This window comes from Carcharodon carcharias, chromosome 25 (genome assembly GCF_017639515.1).
Source record: "Carcharodon carcharias isolate sCarCar2 chromosome 25, sCarCar2.pri, whole genome shotgun sequence".
Classification (NCBI taxonomy): Eukaryota; Metazoa; Chordata; class Chondrichthyes; order Lamniformes; family Lamnidae; genus Carcharodon; species Carcharodon carcharias.
The window spans coordinates 22,430,143-22,453,388 of NC_054491.1; the positions used below are offsets into that span (position 1 = coordinate 22,430,143).

The 23,246-nt window shown below is 42.3% G+C and overlaps 1 protein-coding gene across 4 annotated transcripts; it reads left to right on the forward strand.

Moving 5' to 3' along the window:
- Nucleotides 1–3,100: 3,100 nt before the first annotated feature.
- ten1 (TEN1 subunit of CST complex) lies at nt 3,101–13,318 on the forward strand. 4 transcript variants are annotated; one of them, XM_041174599.1, is made up of 4 exons: nt 3,101–3,470; nt 7,406–7,513; nt 9,245–9,402; nt 12,519–12,672. In XM_041174599.1, the coding sequence occupies exons 2-4, from the start codon at nt 7,425–7,427 to the stop codon at nt 12,623–12,625; spliced, it is 354 nt and encodes a 117-aa protein (XP_041030533.1). In that variant the 5' UTR covers nt 3,101–3,470; nt 7,406–7,424; the 3' UTR covers nt 12,626–12,672. The 4 variants fall into 4 exon arrangements, with proteins under 4 accessions (XP_041030533.1, XP_041030531.1, XP_041030530.1 ...); XM_041174597.1 differs by lacking the exon at nt 12,519–12,672 and adding an exon at nt 12,679–13,318 and having other exon boundaries at nt 3,122–3,509; XM_041174596.1 differs by lacking the exon at nt 12,519–12,672 and adding an exon at nt 12,679–13,318 and having other exon boundaries at nt 3,125–3,470.
- Nucleotides 13,319–23,246: the final 9,928 nt, after the last annotated feature.

Genomic DNA, 23,246 nt, shown 5'->3' on the forward strand with positions numbered 1-23,246 from the left:
ATTCACGTAAAGAATGTTAAAAACTGAACAAAAGGAAAGTATATATTTATATTTAGAAAATAACAAGAAAAGAAGAAAAAAAGAGAAAGGAGAAGCAATAGAAGAAGATGGGAGAGACCACACCATCCTGGAAATATATTGCCGTTCCTTCATTGTTGCTGGGTCAAAATCCTGGAATTCCCTTCCTAACAACACTGTGGGTGTACTTACACCACAGGGATGGCAGCAGTTCAAGAAGGCAGCTCACCACCACCTTCTCAAGGGCAACTAAGGTTAAGCAATAAATGCTGGCCCAGCCAGTGAAGCCCACATCCCATGAATGAATAAAAAAGAGGAAAGAAAAGCTTACATCATTTCCACAAACAAGATGAATGCTACCCCTCACAGCTAATGTACTATTCATACCTATCTTACTAGTGTGTCTTGAAAAGACAGCCCACATTAAAGCAATATACAATCAAATATCCCAAGCAAAAGTATGGTGAAGTTCCGCCTATGATAGACAAGGTGCATGATCTGTATGAAGCTACAATTTTGTAATACAGCACTCAACAAGAGAGGGAGAGTATAAAGAGAGATTCAACTCTCAAAGAATTCAATTGCACATGTGGTAAAAAGTAAAAAATAAACACCCATAGGGTTTATGTAAAACTTCCTGCGATTAATGCAGTTTAGACATAAGATACAAAGAGGTTGGTATAACCAACAAAACTTATCGTGTAACAGAACCATCATGCATGGTTACCTAATTAAGTGCCCTTTCGTCTTGGGTGAAGTCATGATATGACTTCTTAAGAGAAGCTACAATTGTGTCCTTGAAAAAAGCTGAAGCTTCTTGCGGCGTGTTGGAAATCTTACTCACTCCGTTGAAAGTTACACACAGGCAAGCAGGATGGAGGAAGCCATATTTAAGTTTGGCTCAATGAATATCTTGCCTCCATGAAAGTATAGTTGACCCTTTTCCCGAGACAGATGCCTAATTTGTTCCTTCACTTGATACTGATGCAGTCTTAGTATTAACGGCTCTGGAGGCTCGCTATGCTGTGGCCGTAATGCCAAAGAGTGATGGGCTCAATGCACTACCAGCAGTGAATCGAAATTCTCCTTGCCAAAAACCTCCATAAGATGTGCCTCAGTAAAAGGTGTAGGGTTTCCCTATTCCACACCCTCGGGCACCGAGAGAATCCTTAAATTTTGTCTCCTGCTGTGATTCTCCAGGTCATTCTTCTTTAACAATTTAGTATTTTGGGCTTCCAGCTGGGTGCAGCAGGTCTCCAGAATCACAATTCTGTCGCTCGAGTCCGTAGCTGATTGTTCAACATCTCACAGCCTTTGATTGAAGGAGGCAACAGAGGCTTCTAGAGTAGCAACAGAGGAGTGAATTTCTGAACGGAAGCCAGCAAATTCAGCAAGAATAGCGCTCTGTAAGTCAGCAAGTGTGCTGTCAGAATTAAATTCAGCATGGGAAGCCGTCATGTTGTTACCAGTTGTAATGTCAGACACCGCAATCGATAAAGCACCAGGCCCAGTTTCACTCTGACTGCGTTGGCCTTTGGGTTTAGACATTTCAAATGTATGTTGAGCATCAGAGCAAACCCCAAAACACTGACAGTCAAAAAGCTGAACCTTTCAATCCAACATCAGCAATTTCCACAGGGATAAACTTCAGAAATCATGGGAGCTATCTCCATTCCTGTCACATGACCTGACACTCCCTCTACTGCCCTCTCAGCACAAAATAACTTAAAACTTGGAAACCACCATCACATCCCATGCAGCCTTGAATATACACACTCCTGTTTTTTCATGGTTACTGGGCCATTATACTAGAATTCCCAGTGTAGAACTATGGTGGTTCTAGAAGGTCACCATCACTTTCACAGGGTGAACAGAGATGCAGTCTTGATGGCACTGCCCAAATCCTGGGCCAAAATTAGAAGACTAAAAGGGCTGCCAACAACTTGGCAGACTTTCATTGTTGATGGATTTCTACCCGTTCACAACCAATGGTTTGGATTTATATTAATATATTGGCTTTCACAACCTTGGGATGTCCCAAAATGCTTTACAACCAATGCAATACTGTTTTAGTTACTGTTGTAATGTAGTCAGAAGCCAATCTGTGCTCAGCAAGATCCCAGGAACAGCAATAACTATGTAATCTGTTTTTGTGATGTTAATTGAGGAATTAATATTGGCCCCACTCCCTTGTTCTTCTTGGAAATAGTGCCATGGGATCTTTTACATCCATAGCCACAGAGCAGTCAGTGATCTTGATTTACAGCCTTCCAGGCTTAATATTGAGTTCAACAACTTCAGATCATGAACTCTCTCCTCCATCCCCACTCCCTTTCCAATCCCCCTTTTTCCAATAATTTATAATTTTAAAAAAATATATTTTTCCTTTCCCATCTATTTTTAAATTTATTTCGATCTATTGTTTTATCTCCACCTTTTAGCCCATTTTGATCCCTTCCCCCCACCCCATTAGGGCCATCTGCCACTAGCTTGTCCTGCTTGCTACCCTTAATGTCCCCATTAGCACATTCCATAGCTAATATCACCACCCTCAACACCCCTTTGTCCTTTTGTCTATGGCATCTTTGGCAATCTCTTTGCCTCCACTTTATCACTGGGCCCCTATCGAGCTCTACCTGTCCCATCCCCCTCTACCAGCTTATATTTCACCTCATTTCTCTATCTCCTTAGTTCTGATGAAGAGTCATACCGACGCAAAACGTTAACCGTGTTCCTCTCCGTAGATGCTGCCAGACCTGCTGAGTTTTTCCAGCTATTTTTGTTTTTGTTTCAGATTTCCAGCATCCGCAGTATTTTGCTTTGATGTTGACTTAATGCCTGTTCCAACAGAATTTAATGTTAGAGGTCACTATTCCCAACGCCCCTGTCACTGGAGACCACCGTATGAAATAATTAATTGACGGGTATTAAGTCAAAACAGAGGGATTCTTAAACGCTGTTGCTCGCACCGCGGCCTCTGCCCGGTACCTGTTCAATGGGGTCGGCGTGAAGGCTTGCGTAGGCCTCAAGCCCGCTCGCGGTTGCCCCGGTAACGGTCACCGTGGTGACAGTCACCTGACCCGGCGGCGCGAGGCCGGCCTCTCAGTTTAAATCCGAGCGGAAAGTGCGCGCGGCCTGGGCGTTTCCCGGAGCCTCCCCTTCCCCCGCTGCTAACAGCCGGCGGCGGCGGCGGCTATGTCGGGGAGCGAGTGGATTCCCTCGGCTTGTGGGGGCTATTGAGCGGTAGTTTTATTTTGTTATTAATATTCGGATGGTTTCTTGCGAGTGAGGCGGAGGCGACTTGTTTTTTGTTGAAATTAAAAAAACCAAACTGCTCAGCAGTCCCAAAACAAAAACAGAATTACCTGGAAAAACTCAGCAGGTCTGGCAGCATCGCTGGAGAAGAAAAGAGTTGACGTTTCGAGTCCTCATGACCCTTCGACAGAACTTGAGTGAGTTCAGGAAAGGGGTGAAGTATAAGACGGTTTAAGGTGTGTGTGTGTGTGTGGGGGGGGGGGGGGGGTGGGGGGAGAGAAGTGGAGGGGGTTGGTGTGGTTGTAGGGACGAGCAAGCAGTGATAGAAGCAGATCATCAAAAGATGTCACAAACAACAGAACAAAAGAACACATAGGTGTTGAAGTTGGTGATATTATCTAAACGAATGTGCTAATTAAGAACGGATGGTGGGGCACTCAAGGTATAGCTCTAGTGGGGGTGGGGGGAGCATAAAAGATTTAAAATATTTAAAAATAATGGAAATAGGTGGGAAAAAGAAAAATCTATATAATTTATTGGAAAAAAACAAAAGGAAGGGGGAAGAAACAGAAAGGGGGTGGGGATGGAGGAGGGAGCTCAAGACCTAAAGTTGTTGAATTCAATATTCAGTCCGGAAGGCTGTAAAGTGCCTAGTCGGAAGATGAGGTGCTGTTCCTCCAGTTTGCGTTGGGCTTCACTGGAACAATGTAGCAAGCCAAGGACAGACATGTGGGCAAGAGAGCAGGGTGGAGTGTTGAAATGGCAAGCGACAGGGAGGTTTGGGTCATTCTTGCGGACAGACCGCAGGTGTTTTTTATGCTCAGCAGTCCCGGCAGCTTCTGCAGAGAGAGAGAAACAGGGTTAATGTTTCAGGCCCTGTGAACCATTCATCCGAGTGTCTGACTTCAGGGACGTCGGTCTGAGTCTGGGCCAGGAGGCTGTGCAGAGTTTTCCCCCCCCCCCGCCGTCTCTTCGAAATGGTTCCCTGGCGCCTTGTCCCATAGAAAAGTTACAGCACAGGAGGTGGCCATTCGGCCCATCTTGTCAATGCCAGCCCTTGGTAACTTGGAGGATGACAGTAAACCATCTGACCCATCCTATATGGCAACTGATGCCCTTACAACCCTTCGTGCAGTCTCTTACGGTGACTGGGGAGACATGCTCTCCAGCAAATACCCACCTACTTACTACGTGTCCAGGAGCAAACATAAGAGAGAGACTTACATAGTAATTACAGCACGGGGAGAGGCTGCTTGCCCCCATTGGTCGTAACCGCGCAATTGAAATCCATGAGGACCGTGGCCCCCGTTTAAACATCTCGACCAAAACTATGGCACCCCTAGACTGGAGCATCTTGATTTGTGTGCTCGAGTCCTGGAGTGGACCTCGAACCCCACACCCCACCCCTTCTGACTCGGAGGTGAAGGTGGAGAGTGAGCCATGGCTGGCACGTTAATGATAAAAGCGAGCTGGGAAAGGTCGTACCACTGGCAGGGCTGTAAGGAAAGCTTATTCTTGCCTCCTGGGAACCTGAGAACAGCCTTGTCAGATGTTAACCATCAGGTTTTACTCTTGGGTTTAATACAGTATATGCAATTGGCTAATTTATTACGAACCAAATAAGGGAGGGAGGCCATTTGGCCCAGTCTGTTGCCTCATTCCTGGAATTAACCCCATTGCCGCCCTGCTCTCTTTTTAGCTTTAGCATTTCAATTAACTTGAAATATTTACCCAACTATCCCTTTAGAAGATGCAAGCAGGTAAAAGCAAAAAAACTGCGGATGCTGGAAATCCAAAACAAAAATACCTGGAAAAACTCAGCAGGTCTGGCAGCATCTGCAGAGAGGAACACAGTTAACGTTCAAGGTCATACGGACTCGAAATGTTAACTGTGTTCCTCTCCGCAGATGCTGCCAGACCTGCTGAGTTTTTCCAGGTATTTTTATTTTTGCCTTTAGAAGATGCATTGGCCTTTGCCTTATTCACTCCCTGTGACACAGAATTCTACAATCTAATAGCTGTCTGTAGAATGGTTTCCCTTAACCTCTCTCGCAGCTCTTTTAGTTTTAAATTGACCCTTTGTCACTAGCTTCCCTCTTTCCACCCCACCCTGCCAAACCAGAGGCAGTAATCTTTCCCCATTCACTCTATCAAAATCCTTCATTATTCTATAAACTTCAATTTACATTTCTCCTAAGTTTTCTTAGTATCTGAAATCTTCTCAACGTAAATGTTCACCCTTGCAACATCCTGGTGAATGTAAGTTGTGTGCTTGCCATGCCTTTTAAAGTCCTTTCTATAGTCGGGTGACCAAAACTGTATATAGTCATTTTATTATGACTGAGCCACTTGCCTTGCAATGTGTGCCCCTATATATAAAAACACAAATTATTGGCTTCTTTTTAATGGCTTTGTCTGCCAGCACTTTAAGGGAATGATGTATTTGAACCCCCTAGTTCTTTGTTCATATTCTTTACCATCTGGCCACTCCTTTTCCCCCCAAAATGTATCACCTTATGCTTCTCCATGTTAAATTGCATTTGCTAATCTTACAATTTCATTAACCTGTTGATGCCCGCCTGAATTCTTGCACCCATTCTTGCTGTTTGTAAATCTCTTTACTTTTATATTGTCAGCTAATTTTGGGAAGAGTTTTCCTTACGCCATTTATGCAAACCTAGAACAGTGTATGACCCAGCCTTGAGCCCTGGGTCATACACTGTCCAAGTTTTATGAAGTGCTGTATTAAAACTACTTCAATCTGGGCAATATATCTGTTTCCTGTTTGCTGAGCTGTATCTGTTTCAGCACCTTTATTGCATTGAAATGTTTCCAGGTGCTTCACACAGTGAAGTACTCTTGCCTATTATACAGACAATTCCAGCAATCAATCTGTTGTAGCAGCAACATGGCACAAACATAAGATTAATATGATTGATTATTTCCTCCAAGCATTGTGTTTGCTGACTATACACTCTCTGATTGAGCCCTTGGGCGTTCCTTGTTAGATTCACACATGAAGCACTTTGGGCAAAGCACCAGAATATGTTCAGCAGTACCCAAGTAAGACTTAGAGAATAGGAAGAAATAGACAATGCCCCGATTTGGACACGGGTGAGAACTTTAAATTTGTGCCATTGATGGCTTAGTGCAGGCCAGTGAGAACAGGGTGATAGGTGAACAGGACTCGAGCTGAGAAACTTGGAGCCCCTTCCCATGGATTGGACTTGTGAATATTGGACGAAAACCCATCGTTGTATTGATTTTAACTACGCTGGATTCAGTGGCCAAGTATTGTGCAAAAACAAACTTTCTTCTCAAAGGAATAAGGGTTTTTAAGCTCTGTGAACAAACTATTCTTATTGGTAAGAGCCTCTTGTCTACTTTAATGGCCTGAATGAAAAATGAACTTGAATAAAAATAAGTGAGGTAATACATTTTTGGTAGGAAGAATGAGGAGGTCACATACTCCTTGAAAAACAGATATCTAAATAAGGTAGAGGAACAGAAGGATCTGTGGGTACACATCATTAAAATTGGCAATTAAGAAAAAATATAAGATGGTCACTAACAAATGCAAAATGAAATTTAGGAGAAGCTTCTTTACTCAGAGTGGTGAGAATATGGAGCTCATGACCATAGAGTAGTTGAGGTTAGTAGCATAGATGCATTTGATACAAACCTAAAGGAAACACATGAAGGAGAAAGGTAGAAGGTTATGCTGAGAGAGTTAGCAGAAGAGTGAAGGTGGAGGCTTGAGGGGAGAATAAACACTGGCATGGACCAGTTGGGCAAAATGGCTTGTTTCTCTGCTGTTAATACATTGTCAGCAGTTTTTTTGCCATTTGTTATGGCAGTGATTTCTTCCTGAGCTGTGTTTAAACTGTTTCCCCCATGGAATTCCTGTCAGTGAACTTGCAAACATTTCTACCAGCTGTTTGCCCTTCTATGTATTAGGATTAGTGTTAATGTACATGGTGTCATCACGTGAAGCAAAATAACCAACTGGTGTCTTGTGCAGGGTATTTCAAACCCTGTAATGTGTGTGGCGGTCTTGAGATTTTACACCTGGTATATAAGTGATGAGCTAATTACTGTTAGTGAAACTAAAATTAATTTCTTTTTCTGTTAGGGTCTGAGAGCAGAGAGAAATGTTACCACAGGCTGGAGAGATTCACTTTTTGTGGGAGATTTGTTCAGGTGAAGTTGAGGAAGGAAGTGCATTGAGAACGTTTGGCAGGTACGCACAGAAAGTTGCATGATTAACAGGGTAGAGGCTGCCAGGGTCAACCTCTTGGGATTATTGTTATATGTGCATGATGTCAGAGGATATACTCTCTCTCTTACCTGCTTTTGTTTTGGGGTTGCTGTTTCTCCCCCTATGGGTTGGTGATCATGTGGAAGGAAGCTCGTATAGGTGGTGTTTTCCTATGATGCATAGGGTGAAAGATTTGAATTGGAGCTCAGATGGATGAATGGAGGATTCCACGCCATACTTTTATGTAAGCACAAAAACCTTATTGTCCCTCTGCCTCACTTGTTTATTGTCCTCTGTTTTTCTCTTTTTTTCCCCCTCTGTCTTTTAAGTTGGCCTTAACATTTTTGCCTCTTTAATTATCAGTGGTAGATGTGGGGTGATGGTCAGGGTTAAAATAAGATCTGATGCTGGTTGCTGGTGCAGGGAGGGATAATGGCCCGTTGGTGAACAGATGCTGCCTTTGGTGTTACAGGTGATGGCTGGTATGTGTAGGTATGGATCTGCTTGTGCGGGCTCTAGATGTGGGACCAAATGAAGCCAGAACTAATGTCCGGCACCTATTACCTTACTGTTTTTGTTCTCTGTCAAGGGAACAACTGTGGTGGATTTGATTAGCTGTTGACTGTTTTGTGTCTCATTTAAAGTGCAGTATTAACAAAACATTCTGGTGTAATCCCTTTGCGAACAGAAATTTCAAGGGTGCTCACCAGAAAAGTCTAAAGGGATAGCTGCTTGTTACTTACTGCTTAATCCCTAAGAGGAGTGGATGTTAGCACAGAACTACTAGTTCAAGTGGTTTGAAAATGTGGATTGATACTAATTCTAATCACGGTTTCTACCTCTAATGCATCAAAACATTGGTGCCTGACTGGTTTCTGTTTAATGGGAGGCATTAAGTGAAAGGTCACAGGTATAAACACATCATCTGGCCCACTTAACTAATTTTTTCATCGGAATCTAATCCTGCCCTGCGTGTTTTCCCCCCCACTTCCCCACTGCCAACAAATTGAATCACAATATCGAACTAGCTGCTAAATACTCCAAGTTTTGACCTCCACTGTTGCACTCTACCCAACCCAGAAACCATTTCATGTGTTAATCGCTCTGTGAAAATTTTTTATTTGATTGCTTCTGTCTCCTTATCCTACAGTCATGCCACATCCTGAAACACCTGGGATTAACATTTTGCAATCCATTTAGTTTCTTGTGTATCTATGTATTAATTGATGCATTTAAGGGGTGGCATGGTACATACCCCTCTATTCCCTTTTCTTTAGGTATGTGAGCTGAAGGAAGAGGTGTTTAGAGGAGGAGGAGGCGGCGGCGGCGGCTCACCCAGGATATCAACATGACCATATAACCATGGTTTGTTTCTATGCTGTAGATTTATTGATTTTTTTTTTTTTGTTGAAAGTTACTTTCCGTATCTATTTCTTTAAGCTGTTTGTTGTAGCTGAGTTGCCATTGGTCCCTTGGGAAATATTGCATTTTGCACAGCAGGAAAGATAAGCTGATAGGACCCTTGCTTTTTTATCCATGATAAACTGCTTGGCTCAAACTTGAGGTGAAAACCTGGACAGGAGGAATCCTGTGAAAACTGGCAAATTCCTCAAACCAAGTACAAGATAACAGAATATAATTTCACATCTGTCTCTCTAAAATATCACACTACTGTCCTGGATGCAACCATTTCAATTTAACTTTTTTATATAGGTTAACTACTTATGATGCAACGATCTCTGAGGCAATTTTCTCTGTGCATCACAACTTGATCGATTACCAGCTTCGGGTCCGCACTTCACTGGTGGAACCGTTTGAAGCGCGCGTTGGGTCAGAGTATATGGTACTTGGAGAAATGGAAACCACACCAGGTAGAGTGGCAATTCTTTGAGGACAGAATCGATAATAGCATATATCGCAACCCCATCTATTGTGCAACTCCCTGTGTCAATTCCTCCAATCTTGTTTCCATACGTTCCACAGTTTTAAGACACCCTTTAAAACCTGCCTTTTTGACCAAGGGTCACCTGCCCTAATATCTACTTGTGTGGCCCAGTGTCAAGTTTTTGTTTGATAATCACTCTTGTGAAACACCTTGGGACAATTTATTAGATGCACTATATAAATGCAAGTGGTTGTTGTAGCTAATGCCAGCCAGCTCTACCCCTCTCCTTGCGCTCAACATTTTCACATTCTGAATGGCCTTTGCTTATCCGATATCCACTTGGATGCTTCTTAACATAATTAAACACTGAGAAAACTGATACCATCACCTTATATCCCCATGACTATGTTGTATTGTCCTCAATCCCAGATTGAGGACAATACAACAGATATCAATCCAAATATTATCTCAGACGAGACCAAGCGTCTTGCTTATAAATGCTGAGGCTAGTGGCAGAGAAAGAGAGAGGGCACCCTGCTTTGAGAAGATAAGGCAGAAGTATGGATGCACAAAAGATTCACCAAGACAGGACAAGAGATGAGGGTACAAGGAAAGACTAGAGAAATAACCACATATTTCACTAAAATAAAGGTTAAAGATGGTGTGATACAGGTGCTGACAATTATGAAGAATTTTGATGAACTAAATAGGGATAAGCTATATTTCTCAGTTGTTGAGTTGCTAATAGGAGCATATCAATTTACGATCGCCAAAAGGATGAAGGGAAAGTTTAGGAGGCATTTATTTTAGACAAGAGGTGTAAGGTCAGTGGTGGTAGCAAAATGCATATTGGCTTTTAAAAGGGGAGCGAGAAAACAAAAGTTTGAAACAATATGAGGAAAATAGCACAAAGGAGATGATTTCTTCAGAGAACCAGCACAGGCCCAGCTAAATGGCTCCTTTGCTGGAAAATTCAATGGCCAAGGTTTTCCTGTCCCATCAGCGGCGGACATCGTTGCCACTCTCCAAATTTCCCTGTCCCACTTGTGATGATGCACACCACTGGCAGGACCAGAAAATCCTGCCTATTGATTCTAAACTAAAGGAAGAAAAATAAGCTGCCCATACTGTAGATTCAGGGCCGGCAGATGTCAATGCTTGATCTACTTTTTTTTGCAATGTCTATAAATGATTTGGACTTTTTAAAAATTCATTTGCGAGTTGTGGGCTTTGCTGGCTGGGCTAGCATTTATTGCCCATCCCTAGTTGCCTTTGAAGGTGGTGGTGAGCTGCCTTCTTGAACCGCTGCAGTCCCTGTGGTGTAGGTATACCCACAGTGCTGTTAGGAAGGGAGTTCCAAGATTTTGACCCAGTGACAGTGAAGGAGCGGCGATATATTTCCAAGTCAGGATGGTGAGTGACTTGGAGAGGAACTTCCAGGTGGTGGTGTTCTCATCTATCTGCTACCCTTGTCCTTCTAGGTGGTAGTGGTCGTTGGTTTGGAAGGTGCTGTCTAAGGAGCCTTGGTGAATTCCTGCAGTGCAGGATGGTACACACTGCTGCTACTATGCGTCGGTGGTGGAGGGAGTGAATGGTTGTGGCTGTGGTGCCAGTCAAGCAGACTGCTTTGTCTTGTACATTATCCAGCTTCGAGTGTTGAGGGAGCTGCACTCATCCAGGCAAGTGGGGGAGTATTCCATCACACTCCTGACTTGGGCCTTGTAGATGGTGGACAGGCTTTGGGGAGTCAGGAGGTGAGTTACTCATCGCATGATTCCTAGCCCCTGACCTGCTCATGTAGCCACAATATTTATGTGGCCAGTTCAGTTTCCGGTTAATGGTAACCCCCAGGATGTTGATAGTGGGGGTTTCAGTGATGGTAATGACATTGAACATCAAGGGGCGAGAGGAGCCAGTATATGGTTTTGGATTTAGCCAGTTTGCCCTGCTTTAATTTTTTGTGTGACGACCCTTCTAGTGTGAAGCGAGAAGCCTGTCCACCTCCAGGAGGAAGCCCTGTCTCGTAGAGCTGCCTGCCAGTCAGAGGCCAGCAGCTCTGCTCACTGGTAGCACAACGCCAATAGGAGTTGTGGCTGCAGCTGGTATTGCATATAAACTAAGGAGGTGGCATTTGATGATGGACCCAGACTTTCAGGTACTCCTGGGATCCCATTCAGTCCACACTGACTGGCAGGGGAAGGTTGCATATTGGACATTGGCACCAGGCTCTCTTGTTGACCGTTTACTCAGAGTGGTAGTGGGATGAGGCATTAATTGAGCATTAATTGCCTACTTAAGGGCTTCAGTTGGGACATGGGCAGACTGTTGTTTCTCCTCCTCCTGATGAGAATTCAGGATCATTGCGAGATTTCTGGATGTAGAAATAACAAGGAGAAGCCAGAGGCCATTCCATTGAAGAGTTGGTACTTGAACAAGTACTTTAGTAGAATATTCTTGATCTACTGAGGCATAATCATTGTTCCAAATCTATATAATTAGTGGCTTATATGAAATAGAATGTTCTTTTATGGGATCAGTAAATTTGGGAAAGTTAAGGTGTGATAGGTTGGAGCAAAGCCCTTATTGTTTTCTCCTTTTCCTTCCTTCTGTTTTCACAATTTCTTTTTGGATTTATTGGTGATGTAATGGGCTCACCAAAATATTTGTACTGTACCCTGTTCTTTAATGTCTTGCAAGTTGGGTTGAATGTCAATTTATGTTCCTATTGTTGATTTTGGATTCTGGGCTTTATGTAGAGTAAATTTTTAAAAATGTAGTCAGTGGAGAGGAACAGGAGGAAGCCATTTAATTCTTCGAGCCTGTTCCACAATTCAATAAGATCATGGCTGGTCTGTGCCCTGCCTCCATATGTCAACCTTTGTCCAATACCCCAAAATTATGAACTAAAATATATTAATGTCTCAGATTTAGAAATTAACAATTGATCTAGTGTCAGCTGTCATTTGTGGAAGAGAGTTCCAAATTCTACCATCCTTTGTGTGCAGGAGTGTTTTCTGACTTCACCCCTGAAAGTTTTTAAGCTTGATCCCTAATTCTAGACTCTCCAACTCTGGCTATTTTTCTTTCCACTTAATCTTCCAGGGGCAGAAAGGCCAGCTGTTGCATCCTGCCTGAGATTAGCCAGTTCATCACAGGACTTCAAAACAGCCATTCACTTTACATCATTCTGTCTCCTGTACATGTGCTAAACTTGTTCTGATTGACGAGATGATAACTCAGTGGCGCTATGCTGCATTTTCAGGCAACATTCCTGTGATCCAGGCTCGGCTGCTTATGGAAGCGGATGGAGTTAACTTGCTATTACTGGAGCGTGCTGTACAGGAGCAGAGAAAGTACTTCCAACAAAGAGATGCCCTTGAAACTGAGGTAGAAAAGTGATGTGTGAACATACACGCAAACTCTCATCAGACTCGCAGCCACTGGCGGTGCTTCTCCGGCGTGGCAGCTGTTTGCATTTATTGTGAAAACTGATCTGTCCGAATCTACTTTGTTTTGGACTGATGCTGAACATCTAAATCTGATTCTTGCACGTCATCACCCACCTCGCCTTTTAAAACTCCAGGAATTTTGCTTTTCGCAAATGTTTGGAAAGTAACCTCCTGTTGGACTGTTGCTTTTGTGTTTAATTAGAGTTGAAGTACTTGCAATTTCTGGAATGCTTTTTTTGAATGATTGTGCACTTTTGGGATATTGCATGAGTTCTCAATTATAACCCACATGGTTCAACAATGTGCCCAGAGTCGATGAAAGAAGGGAGATTCGACTGCTAGCATATCAAAATTTCTTCAGTGTTACTCATTTTCTTTCATAATGTGCAAGATTGAGCCTAGAAGGTTTTTTATTGCTATCTTTGAAATAAATCCTCAGAAGTGCAAAAAAAATGTTGAGAGTCTCATTTAATCTGATACTTTATTTAAACAGTTGATGCAGAGATAGTACTAAGAGTAGCAAGCTATCTTACTTTGAGAAAATGGAACAGATACACTGAGGGATAGTGCTGAGATTGGGTCGCACTGATTTCCTACAACCAACTCACTAAAATGCTCTATGATCACATCAACAACTCTGTGGTTAATCTATACACATCCCCTGCTGTATTCTGCTCCCTGTGTGTAACCTCTGCATAACTCCTGCTGTATGCTTTGGACAGTCTGTGATTACCCTCCACTGTATCATGTGGTTAATGCCACACAATGCTGGGTGATCACTAGACAAGTGTGGGCAATACTGCCATTCTAAAAGGTCACTTATCATGCTCCCCTTTCTCTGCTGCTGCCTTTAAGTAAATAATCTGTATCTCTTGCTGATGTTAGATACCAGAAAGTTGCACTTGTTAACACATCTGAGGAGTTTCAGTAATGTCAGTGATCTGGGATGCTGTATTAATCTGAGCTATGCATTTTCTTTATTGGAGAACTGAATTTAACCAGAAATGAAGATTATACTGCTCGTATACAAGTCCTTTCCTGGTTCTCGGGATTTTTTTATATAGCTCCAGAGTTGCCCTTTAATTGTTTGCCGATTGAGGTACAATTTAATTTGTCATCCAGGCACATGCTCACTGTTTGAAGATTGTTCCTTATGGTGAATGATTCAGGGCTTTCAGGAGCATAGAGCTTGAATGTTTCAGTTAGAAGATGCCTCTGGGCTGTGTTAGGAATTGACAAAAGCTTCTTTGTCATTCAACAGCAAATGTCTAAATCTACTATTGCACATGGAGGAGTGGAGGTGGCATAGGAAACAGAAATCATTCCTGTACTCAGCATCCTCATTTGTGATATGGAATTGGTTATTCATGGTGCTCCTTGGACTGATCTGAGGGCTTCTAAGTTCAATTTTGAAGTTGGAAGCCAACAGCATCTTGAGTCAGTTTTCTATTTTAAATTTCTGCTGACCTCCCAGACTGTTGGACAGAAAGCAAGGCTTGAGCAAATCTGTTTGTATTCCAATTACTATTCAGTGCTGTAGAGATTTTAAAGAAAATAAATAAACCTCAAAATTTCCAATATTGGAGTGAAAAAGGCACAAGCTGACCCTTTGCACTGGTTTGCTCAATTTGTATGGATTATTAGTACAGGAAAAACTTCTACAGGTATCTGGTAAGGAACATCTCTTGTAGGGCAGTAGCCAGCTAGTCCCTTGGCCTGCCTTATCTCTCATGTCCTCCAGCCCTACAAGCCTTTGAGCTCTCTGCTCTCCTCCAATTCTGACCTCTTGCTCACTCCCTATTTTAATTATTCCACCCCTTTGTGCTTGTGTCTTCAGCTGCCTGGGCCCTGAGTTCTGGAATTACTTTACTAAACCTCCCCAACTCATTAGCTCTCTCTCTCCTTTAAGATGCTCTTCAAAACCTATCTCTTTGACCAAGGTTTTAGTCATCTGTCCCAATATCTCTTTATGCAGTTCAGTGTCAAATTTTGTTTTTCAAGTGTAATCATGTGGTTGTCATTGTGACTCACTTGGTCATGCTTCTGCCTCTGAACCAAAAGGTTGTGGATTCAAGTCTCACTCCAGAGATTTGAGCTAAAAAAAAACCAAGGCTGACATTCCAGTGCAGTACTGGGGATGGGGAGTACTGCACTGTTGGAGGTGCTATCTTTTAGGTGGGACATGAAAATAAGGCCTGGCCTGCTCTCTAATATGCATTTAAAGGATCTAGTTGCAGTATTTGGAAGAAGAGTAGAGGAATTATCCCCAGTGTCCTGGCCAGTATCTATTCTCAGTCAACATCATAAAAGCAGATAATCTCATTATTACATTGCTGTTGGTGGGATATCGCTTTGTGCAAATTGGCTGCCATATTTGCTACGTTACAATTGTGACTACAATTCAAAGGCTGTAAAGCACTTTTGGGATACCCTGAGGACACTATAAATGCAAGTTATATTAAAATTGATCGCACTGGATGCTGAAGAGTTGGAGGCCCTGCTGCAGGAAATGCACCAATGTGTGCAAGTCTGCCCGGTGGAACTGATGGGTAGGGCTGTGTTCCCCACATGCCGAAATGCTTTGCGGGAGGAGCTATAGGAATGGTTACTGGTGTAATAATGATTGCAGTCTGGCCATTCAAGTGTCCATTGCATCTTGCAGTACTCATAGAGGCCTTTCATCCTGTGCTGGCTCTTTGGGGGTTATCCAGTTAGTCCTAATGCCCTGTTTCTCTATAGCCCTACCATTTTATTTTCCCTTTGAAGAACATTGCTGAATCTGGCTCTGCATTCCAGATCTCTCAATTTGCTTATTTAAAAGAAAACTTTACTTATTTCCCCCCAAATCTTTTTGCAAGGTACATCAAATCTGCATCCTCTGGTTACTAACCACGGCAAACTATTTCTCATTTACTGTATAAAGCCCTTCATAGTTTTGAGCATGTTTATTAGATCTTCTCTTAATCATCTCAGCCCTCATCCCTGGTACCATTATAGTAAATCTCTGCACCCTGTCTAAGGCATTCACATTTTTCCTATAGTGTGGTGCCCCATTTTGAACATAGTACTCTAGCTTAAGCTGAATGAGTGATTTTATAATGATTTAATTTGAGTATTCTCACACTTGTTTTTATTGCAGTGGGGGGGGCGTTCAAAACAGAAATGGGGAGGGTACAGGCTCAACATGTTCCCTCTTGGCGATAGGAAGGAGTAACAAGCCCAGAGAACCATGGATGACCACAGATATTCAGGATACGATGAGAAGGAAAAGAGAGGCTTTTAGCAGGTACAAGGGGAGCAAATCAGCAGAGGCATTAGTGGAGTACAGAAAGTGCAGGGTGGAGCTTAAGAAAGCAATTAGGAGAGCAAAGAGGGGATATGAGAAAGTTCTGGCTGGTAAAAGTAGGGGAAATCCCAAGATATTTTATAATTATATCAATGGGAAGAAGATAACCAGGGAAAGATAAGGCCCCAGTAGGAACCAAGGAGGCAATCTATGGGTAGAGCCAGAGGACATTGGTAGAGTGTTGAACAAATACTTCACATCTGTCTTCACCCAAGAGAATGAGGAGGAAGGTATGGAACTCAGGGATAGAGACTGCAAGGTTCTTATGCAAATTGATATGGGAAGTGACAAGATGTTGGCAGACTTAAAAGTGGACAAATCTCCAGGTCTGGATGATTTGTGTCCCAGACTGCTGAGGAAGGAAAGGGAGGAGATCGCAGGGGCTCTAACCCAAATTTTTAATTCCTCTCTGGCCATGGGGAAGGTGCCAGAGGACTGGAGAACAGCTAATGTGGTTCTGCTGTTTAAGAAGGGTTGTAGGGATAAGCCAGGGAGCTACAAACCAGTGAGTCTCACGTCAGTGGTAGGGAAACTATTGGAGAAAATTCTGAAGGAGAGAATCTATCTCCACTTGGAGAGGCAAAGTTTGATTAGTGATAGTCAGCATGGCTTTATCAGAGGGAGGTCATGCCTAACAAATTTGATTGAATTTTTTGAGGAGGTGACCAGGTGTGTAGTTGAGGGTAGTGCAGTTGATGTAGTTTATATGGATTTCGGCAAAGCCTTTGACAAAGTCCCACATGGGAGACTTATAAAGAAGGCAAATACACATGGGATACAGGGTAATTTGATAAAGTGGATTCAAAATTGGCTTAGTTGTAGGAGGCAGAGGGTGATGACAGAAGGATGCTTTAGTGAATGGAAGCCAGTGTCCAGTGGCGTACCACAGGGACCTGTGCTGGGTCCCCTATTATTCGTCATTTATATAAATGACAAAGATGACTGTGTGGGGCTTAGTAAGTTTGCGGATGACACAAAGATTGGCCGGGTGGTTAACAGTGAGGTTGAGTGTCTTGGGCTACAGGAAGATATAGACGGGATGGTCAAATGGGCAGATAAGTGGCAGATGGAATTTAACCGTGAAAAGCGTGAGGTGGTACACTTTGGAAGGAGTAATTCGACAAGGAAGTATTCAATGAACGGCATGACATTAGGAACTTCTGAGGAACAAAGGGACCTTGGCATGTGTGTCCATAGATCTCTGAACGCGGAGGGGCTTGTTAGTGGGGTGGTGAAAAAGGCATATGGGACACTTGCCTTTATCAATGAAGCCATAGATTACAAAGTAGGGAGGTCATGTTGGAGTTGTATAGAACCTTGGTGAGGCCGCAGCTGAAGTAGTGTGTGCAATTCTAGTTGCCACATTATAGGAAGGATATGATTGCACTGTAGGGGGTGCAGTGGAGATTCACCAGGATGTTGCCTGGGATGAAACATTTAAGTTATGTAGAGAGGTTGGATAGACTTGGGTTGTATTTGTTGGAGCAGAGAAGACTGAGCGGCATGGACAGGATGGATAGGGAGCAGCTGTTCCCCTTAGTTGAAGGGGACACAAGTTCAAGGTGAGGTGCAGGAGATTTAGGGGAGATGTGAGGGAAAACATTTTTACCCAGAGGGTGGTGACGGTCTGGAATGCACTGCCTGGGAGGGTGGTGGAGGCGGATTGTCTCACATCCTTTAAAAAGTACCTGGATGAGCACTTGGCACATCATAACATTCAAGGCTATGGGCCAAGTGCTGGTAAATGGGATTAGGTAGGTCAGGTGTTTCTCACGTGTTGGTGCAGACTCGATGGGCCGAAGGGCCTCTTTTGTTCTGTGACTGCCACCCCTTCCCAATAAACCTCTTAGTCTGAAGCTCTTTTTATTTGGATGTGGCCATTAGCAAGAGTGGCATTTATTGTCCATTCTTAGTTGCCCCGAGAGTGGAGGTGGACTTTCTTGCACAGCTGCTGCCGGTGTAATCAGTAGGGATTTTGGGAGTACTGTAATCTCTTGTATCTGTTTGGAGGAAAGCATCAGTTCACCAGAAACACTAAGAATAGAAATCTTTCAAATCATCCTGAAGGTAACCTAAATCCTGCCTCTGTCCAACAATTTGTTGATAATGATGTTTTAATTAAAACCAAGACTGTTATTTGAGCACAAATGCATTTACGAACAGCTGCACCGTCATCCCACTATGCATGAGCAGAGTGTGTCTAGGGCTAATGCAGTTTGAGTACTTCTGAGGGGCTGAGTGTCAGGGTAATAAAAATGCTCCCTTCATAAATCAATTAAAATAGCTTCTTGTTTTTATAAAGCCCATCATAGTTTTGCTTGTCCCTAAGGCATGTAAACATTTCGATTCCAACTATGTCGGTTTATTAGGTTAAGGGTTGGCAGGGAAAGAACAGGTTGTGTTTTGCAGAATTTCTAGATTTTAAACTCATTCTCTTTCTAATGTGGGGCAGGAAAAATATGAAGTGTGTGTCATATAGAGAAGAGAAATAATGAAAAACAGAATTGTATTTTCCCTTTCCAGGAAAACCATTATTTTATATCTAGCGAAATTGTGGGAATGCGTAGTTTTGAAAAGTGAACATTTTAAAGATTCATTAGCAGAGATGCACAGTGTCAGTTTCTACATGGATGCTGATGGCACCCAGCATTAGCTTGCCAACATCTCACCCGAAGCTTCCACCATCTCTAAATTATCAGACTGCTAGTCTGACATCTAGTACCGAATAAGGAGAAATGTCCTCCAATTAGATATTGGAAATATCAAAGTCATTATATTTGGGCCTCGCTGCAAACTTCATTCATTACCTACCAACTTCATCCCTTTCTCCGAGGCTGAACCAGACAGCTCGTAACCTTGATGTCATAACTGACCCCACGATCAGTTTCCGGTCACACATCTGCACCATCACTAAGGCTGCATATTTCCACCTCTGCTTAAGTTCTGCTGAAGCCCTCATCCTTGCCTCTAGACTATCTCTAATCTCTTCCAGATCCACAACCTTCCAAAATATCTGCAATCCTCTAATTCTGGCCTCTTGTGCATCCCCAATTTTAGTTGCTCCACCATTGCCTAGGCACCAAGCTCTAAAAGTTCCTCTTTAAAACTCTCCACCCCACTGTCTTTAATCTTTTAAGGTTACCTTTAAAATCAACATCTTTGATCAAGCTTTTGCTCAACTGCTCTAATATCTCTGTGGCTCTGTCAAATTTTGCTTTATAACATTCCAGAGAAATGCCTTGGGATTTTTTTTTTGCATTAAAAGCTCTATATAAATTCAAGGTGTTCTTGAAGTAAAGAAAATGTCAGTGATGACATATCAATATTTTAAAACCTGCATTCAACGTGGAGTTCACCAATTTCACATCATAACCACTGTCCCATTTTCTCAGCAGTGCTGGTGATTGTTCTGCTATTGCCATTTACACCTCTCCATGACCAATCTTTTGTTTCTTTACTTGTCCCATTGCCACCCTTGTTTTGCCTTGCTTCCCTCCCTTTTGTCATTTAATTATTTCTGCCTTCCACCATATCAGTCCTTTCCTTGTGTTCTTTCCTCCTCTCCCTCCCCTTTTCTGTGCCTGTTTTTAAAAAAACCCGTTAAATCTGACTTTACCTAGTTCTAATGAAAGACCTGAAACATTAACCCTGTTTCTCTCTCCACAGATGCTGCCAGATCTGCTGATTTGTTGCCAGCATTTTCTCTCCTTTCAAATTTCTAGCATCTGCAGTATTTTGCGTTTGTATCCATGTTCTATTAAAGTTGCTTGTGCAATTAACACAGTTACCCAATATCACTTTAGGCCTTTGCAACACTGTGTGTGGCTGAAATGGCGAAACAAAAATTGAGAAAATTTACCTAGCATTTCCAGGAACATATGCGCTGTCTTATAAAAGGATTCAATTGAGCTGCTACAAGAACAACCATGACTCCTTGAGCCTGCTCTGCCATTCAATCAGATCACGGTCACCTATATGACAGAAAGCTCTTTATAGTTTTGTTGTTATACCAAGTACCAATTATGGGGGTTCACACAATTCGGGTGTTTAATATCTAATTTTCTGAAGATCTCTTTCCTCATTGATTTAACTCCTAATGTAAGTAAGATAATGAGTAGAATATTCCTGCAGATGTCAGAGGCTGTTACTGTTCCTAAAAGACTACTCTCCTCCTCCTCAGGCCCAGAGGACAAGGAAAGCTGCTTGCAACAACTGCATTATCCCCTGACAAGGTCACAAATCTTCACGAGGAAATATTCTGTTAGGATAATGCATCTGATCAGCTTCAAAACTTCTGTTTATTTGTACTGAAAGGTCAAACAAGTTAACCAGGATTGGCCTCAGTCACATTCTGTTGTATGGTACTGTGTGATCCAGAAAGATGCCAGTTATACTCTTGGCAAGAAAATTGGGAAGACATTGTGGAGATTATAATTGGGTGACCAGTCATGTACGGAGTGGGGAAGGAACAGTTCTGATGGGTTGAATAGCTTTTCTTCAAGTTTTTTATATTAGGAGATTCTCCATTTCTGCTGCAGCATGCAAACAAATACAGGGGTTCTATATCAGTCTCATTCTTGGGTCCATGAGTGGATGACTGTAACTGTCCAGTCTGACTTTTTCAGACCTTCATTACTTGAGAAATCCCAGTCTAGGGCCTATGCTGTCTTAGTCTGTGCAATGTTCCTAGCAATATTAACAGTATGTATAGCATCATAATACATGTTCACCAAAAAAAGCCATAGTGTCACTTGAAGGAATAAATTATAGAATCATATAGCATAAAAATGGCTATTTGGCCTATTGTGCTTGTGCTGGCTCTTTTGAAAGATCTAATTAGTCCTACTCCTCTGCTCTTTCCCCATTGTTCTGCAATTTTCTCCCCTTTAAGTATTTCTCCAATTCCCTTTTGAAATTAACTATTGATTCTGCTTCCACAGCCCTTTCAGGCAGTACATTCCAATCATTATAACTCGCTTTTGCCTGAATGTAAAATGCTTGGTCCATTGATAGCAATGACTGCTGTTACAAATATTAAGTTTATAAGATTATTATGTTTTGGGACTGCCTATTTAACTTAGGGTAAAATGGAGAAATGAAGGGGGTCATGTGACCTTTGGATTCTGCTTGGGTGGCTTGGTTTTAAAGGTTAAAGGGGGCCCAGGTTGTTTTACTGGGAAGAAGGTGCAAGGTGTTCACACCTGTGGACAACAGAAAGGCATGTGTGATGACTATGGGTAGACTCGGGGTAGTGGTAGATCAGTCAGGTTTTATACTTTAAACTGTATATTTAATTCCAAGAAAGAATGGAGTTGGGAGTTTAGAATAAAGCTAATCAGCACTTCTACCTGGATACAAGTTCCATTTGATTATTGTTGCCGGGGAAATGGGCTTTGAGAAGGGAACAGATCATTGAAAACCATTGTAGCATCTTGTAGGCTTACAGGGTTTTTCTTAAGATATTCCTGAACCTCACAGGTCGGTCTGCAATAAAGTGTGTGAGAAAGAGAGAAAGAGCAGAGAGATAGAGGCAACCAGTCTCTATTGTTCAGCACTCAGAATGCAAGTGAGGAGCTTGCACTTGGATTGAAGAGACTAAATTTGTGAGGATTTAAATGGGGCTGGAAGATTTGTATTGATTTAGCTAGAGGGACGAATCTCCAGGATAAACCCCACTGTGGAAGTCAATTCGGGGATTAGAGGTGCCAGCTGGAAAAGGAAAAAGGAAGCAAGACATTGGGAGCTGAAAATAACTTTAGACTGGTTCCTGGAAAATGAAGTGTCCACTTAAGGGACAAAGTAAAGTATAACCATGGAGGGGGATTTTCGGTTATTTTAAAAGTTAAATGGTTTTTTTTCAGTCATCTCAAGTTTAATTTGCCTACAAAACCTGTGCTTAGGCAATATTGTTTATAGTTTGTTTGTTACATTAGAAGTCTTAAAGCTTAATCTTATTGTGTGATCCTTCCAGTCAGTCAATGGAAATTCAAATATCACCTTAAAAATTATCGATCTCTCCTGGGATTGTAATGCCACCACTGTACTTATGCGGCAGATCTAAAATGTTGTAATTGGTATTCAGATGATTTATCAATAGAATAATTGCTACACAACCAAGCTTTCGGCTAGAATGCAATCAAATGATTTGAAATGAGATATCCAGGATTAAAATCAGAAAGTTTAAGTTTGAATAGAATAAAGGATACCTGGCAGTGAGTCACGGGCTAGAATGTAATTGAGGGGGTGGATGGAATAACAAAAAACTATTATAACCTGGAGTTACATAGCATATCTTTCAGGAAAATGAGTGAGTGTTGTATCTGCCTTTGGCATAGTGTGCATACAGACATTAGTGCTCTAAAGATCTCAAGAGACATTTAAACATAATAGTCCAGAAATGAGTTGGGAGTATCACCGAACAATTGAGTAATGAACTAGTATCACATTTCTCTTTTTTTAGGCAGTTTTATTAGCTTAAGCTGAGCTTGTATTGAAATGTTGGATAGAGGAATACATTAAAATCTCTACTTTTACCAGCCACAGACATTTTCAGATCTTTAGGAACAGCTGAAGTAAACAGGCCAAACAAATGCCCTTTTTCATGGTACTGTATGATCCAGACCATGATAACCAAACACCAGATGTTCCCTTACATAAAACTGCCTTATGATTCTTTTCTTGTAGTTAGGGCTAAATCCGATGTTTCCATTTTTTCTTGTGAGATCCTTCACCCATTGTTAACAAAAGACTCTTAAAGCATAAAGATCTGCTCTCTGTGTGGAATCACCTACCTTCAGCCCCCAGCCCTCCACCCACCACTTCTCCCAGCTGGATTGACTACAGTTAGCTGCTTGTCTGAGATCGGGAGATTTTTGTACAGGAGCCAGAGCTGGGATCCCGTGCTGTACTCTGTCAATGCACCACCGTCAATTTGTGGTTTCTTGTTTTTTCGGCATTCTGTGGTCAGCTCTTTTGCCTTTCTCTTCTACTTGTTAGAGAATCTTGGAGAGGCTTTGGTGGCTTAAATCAAGACTT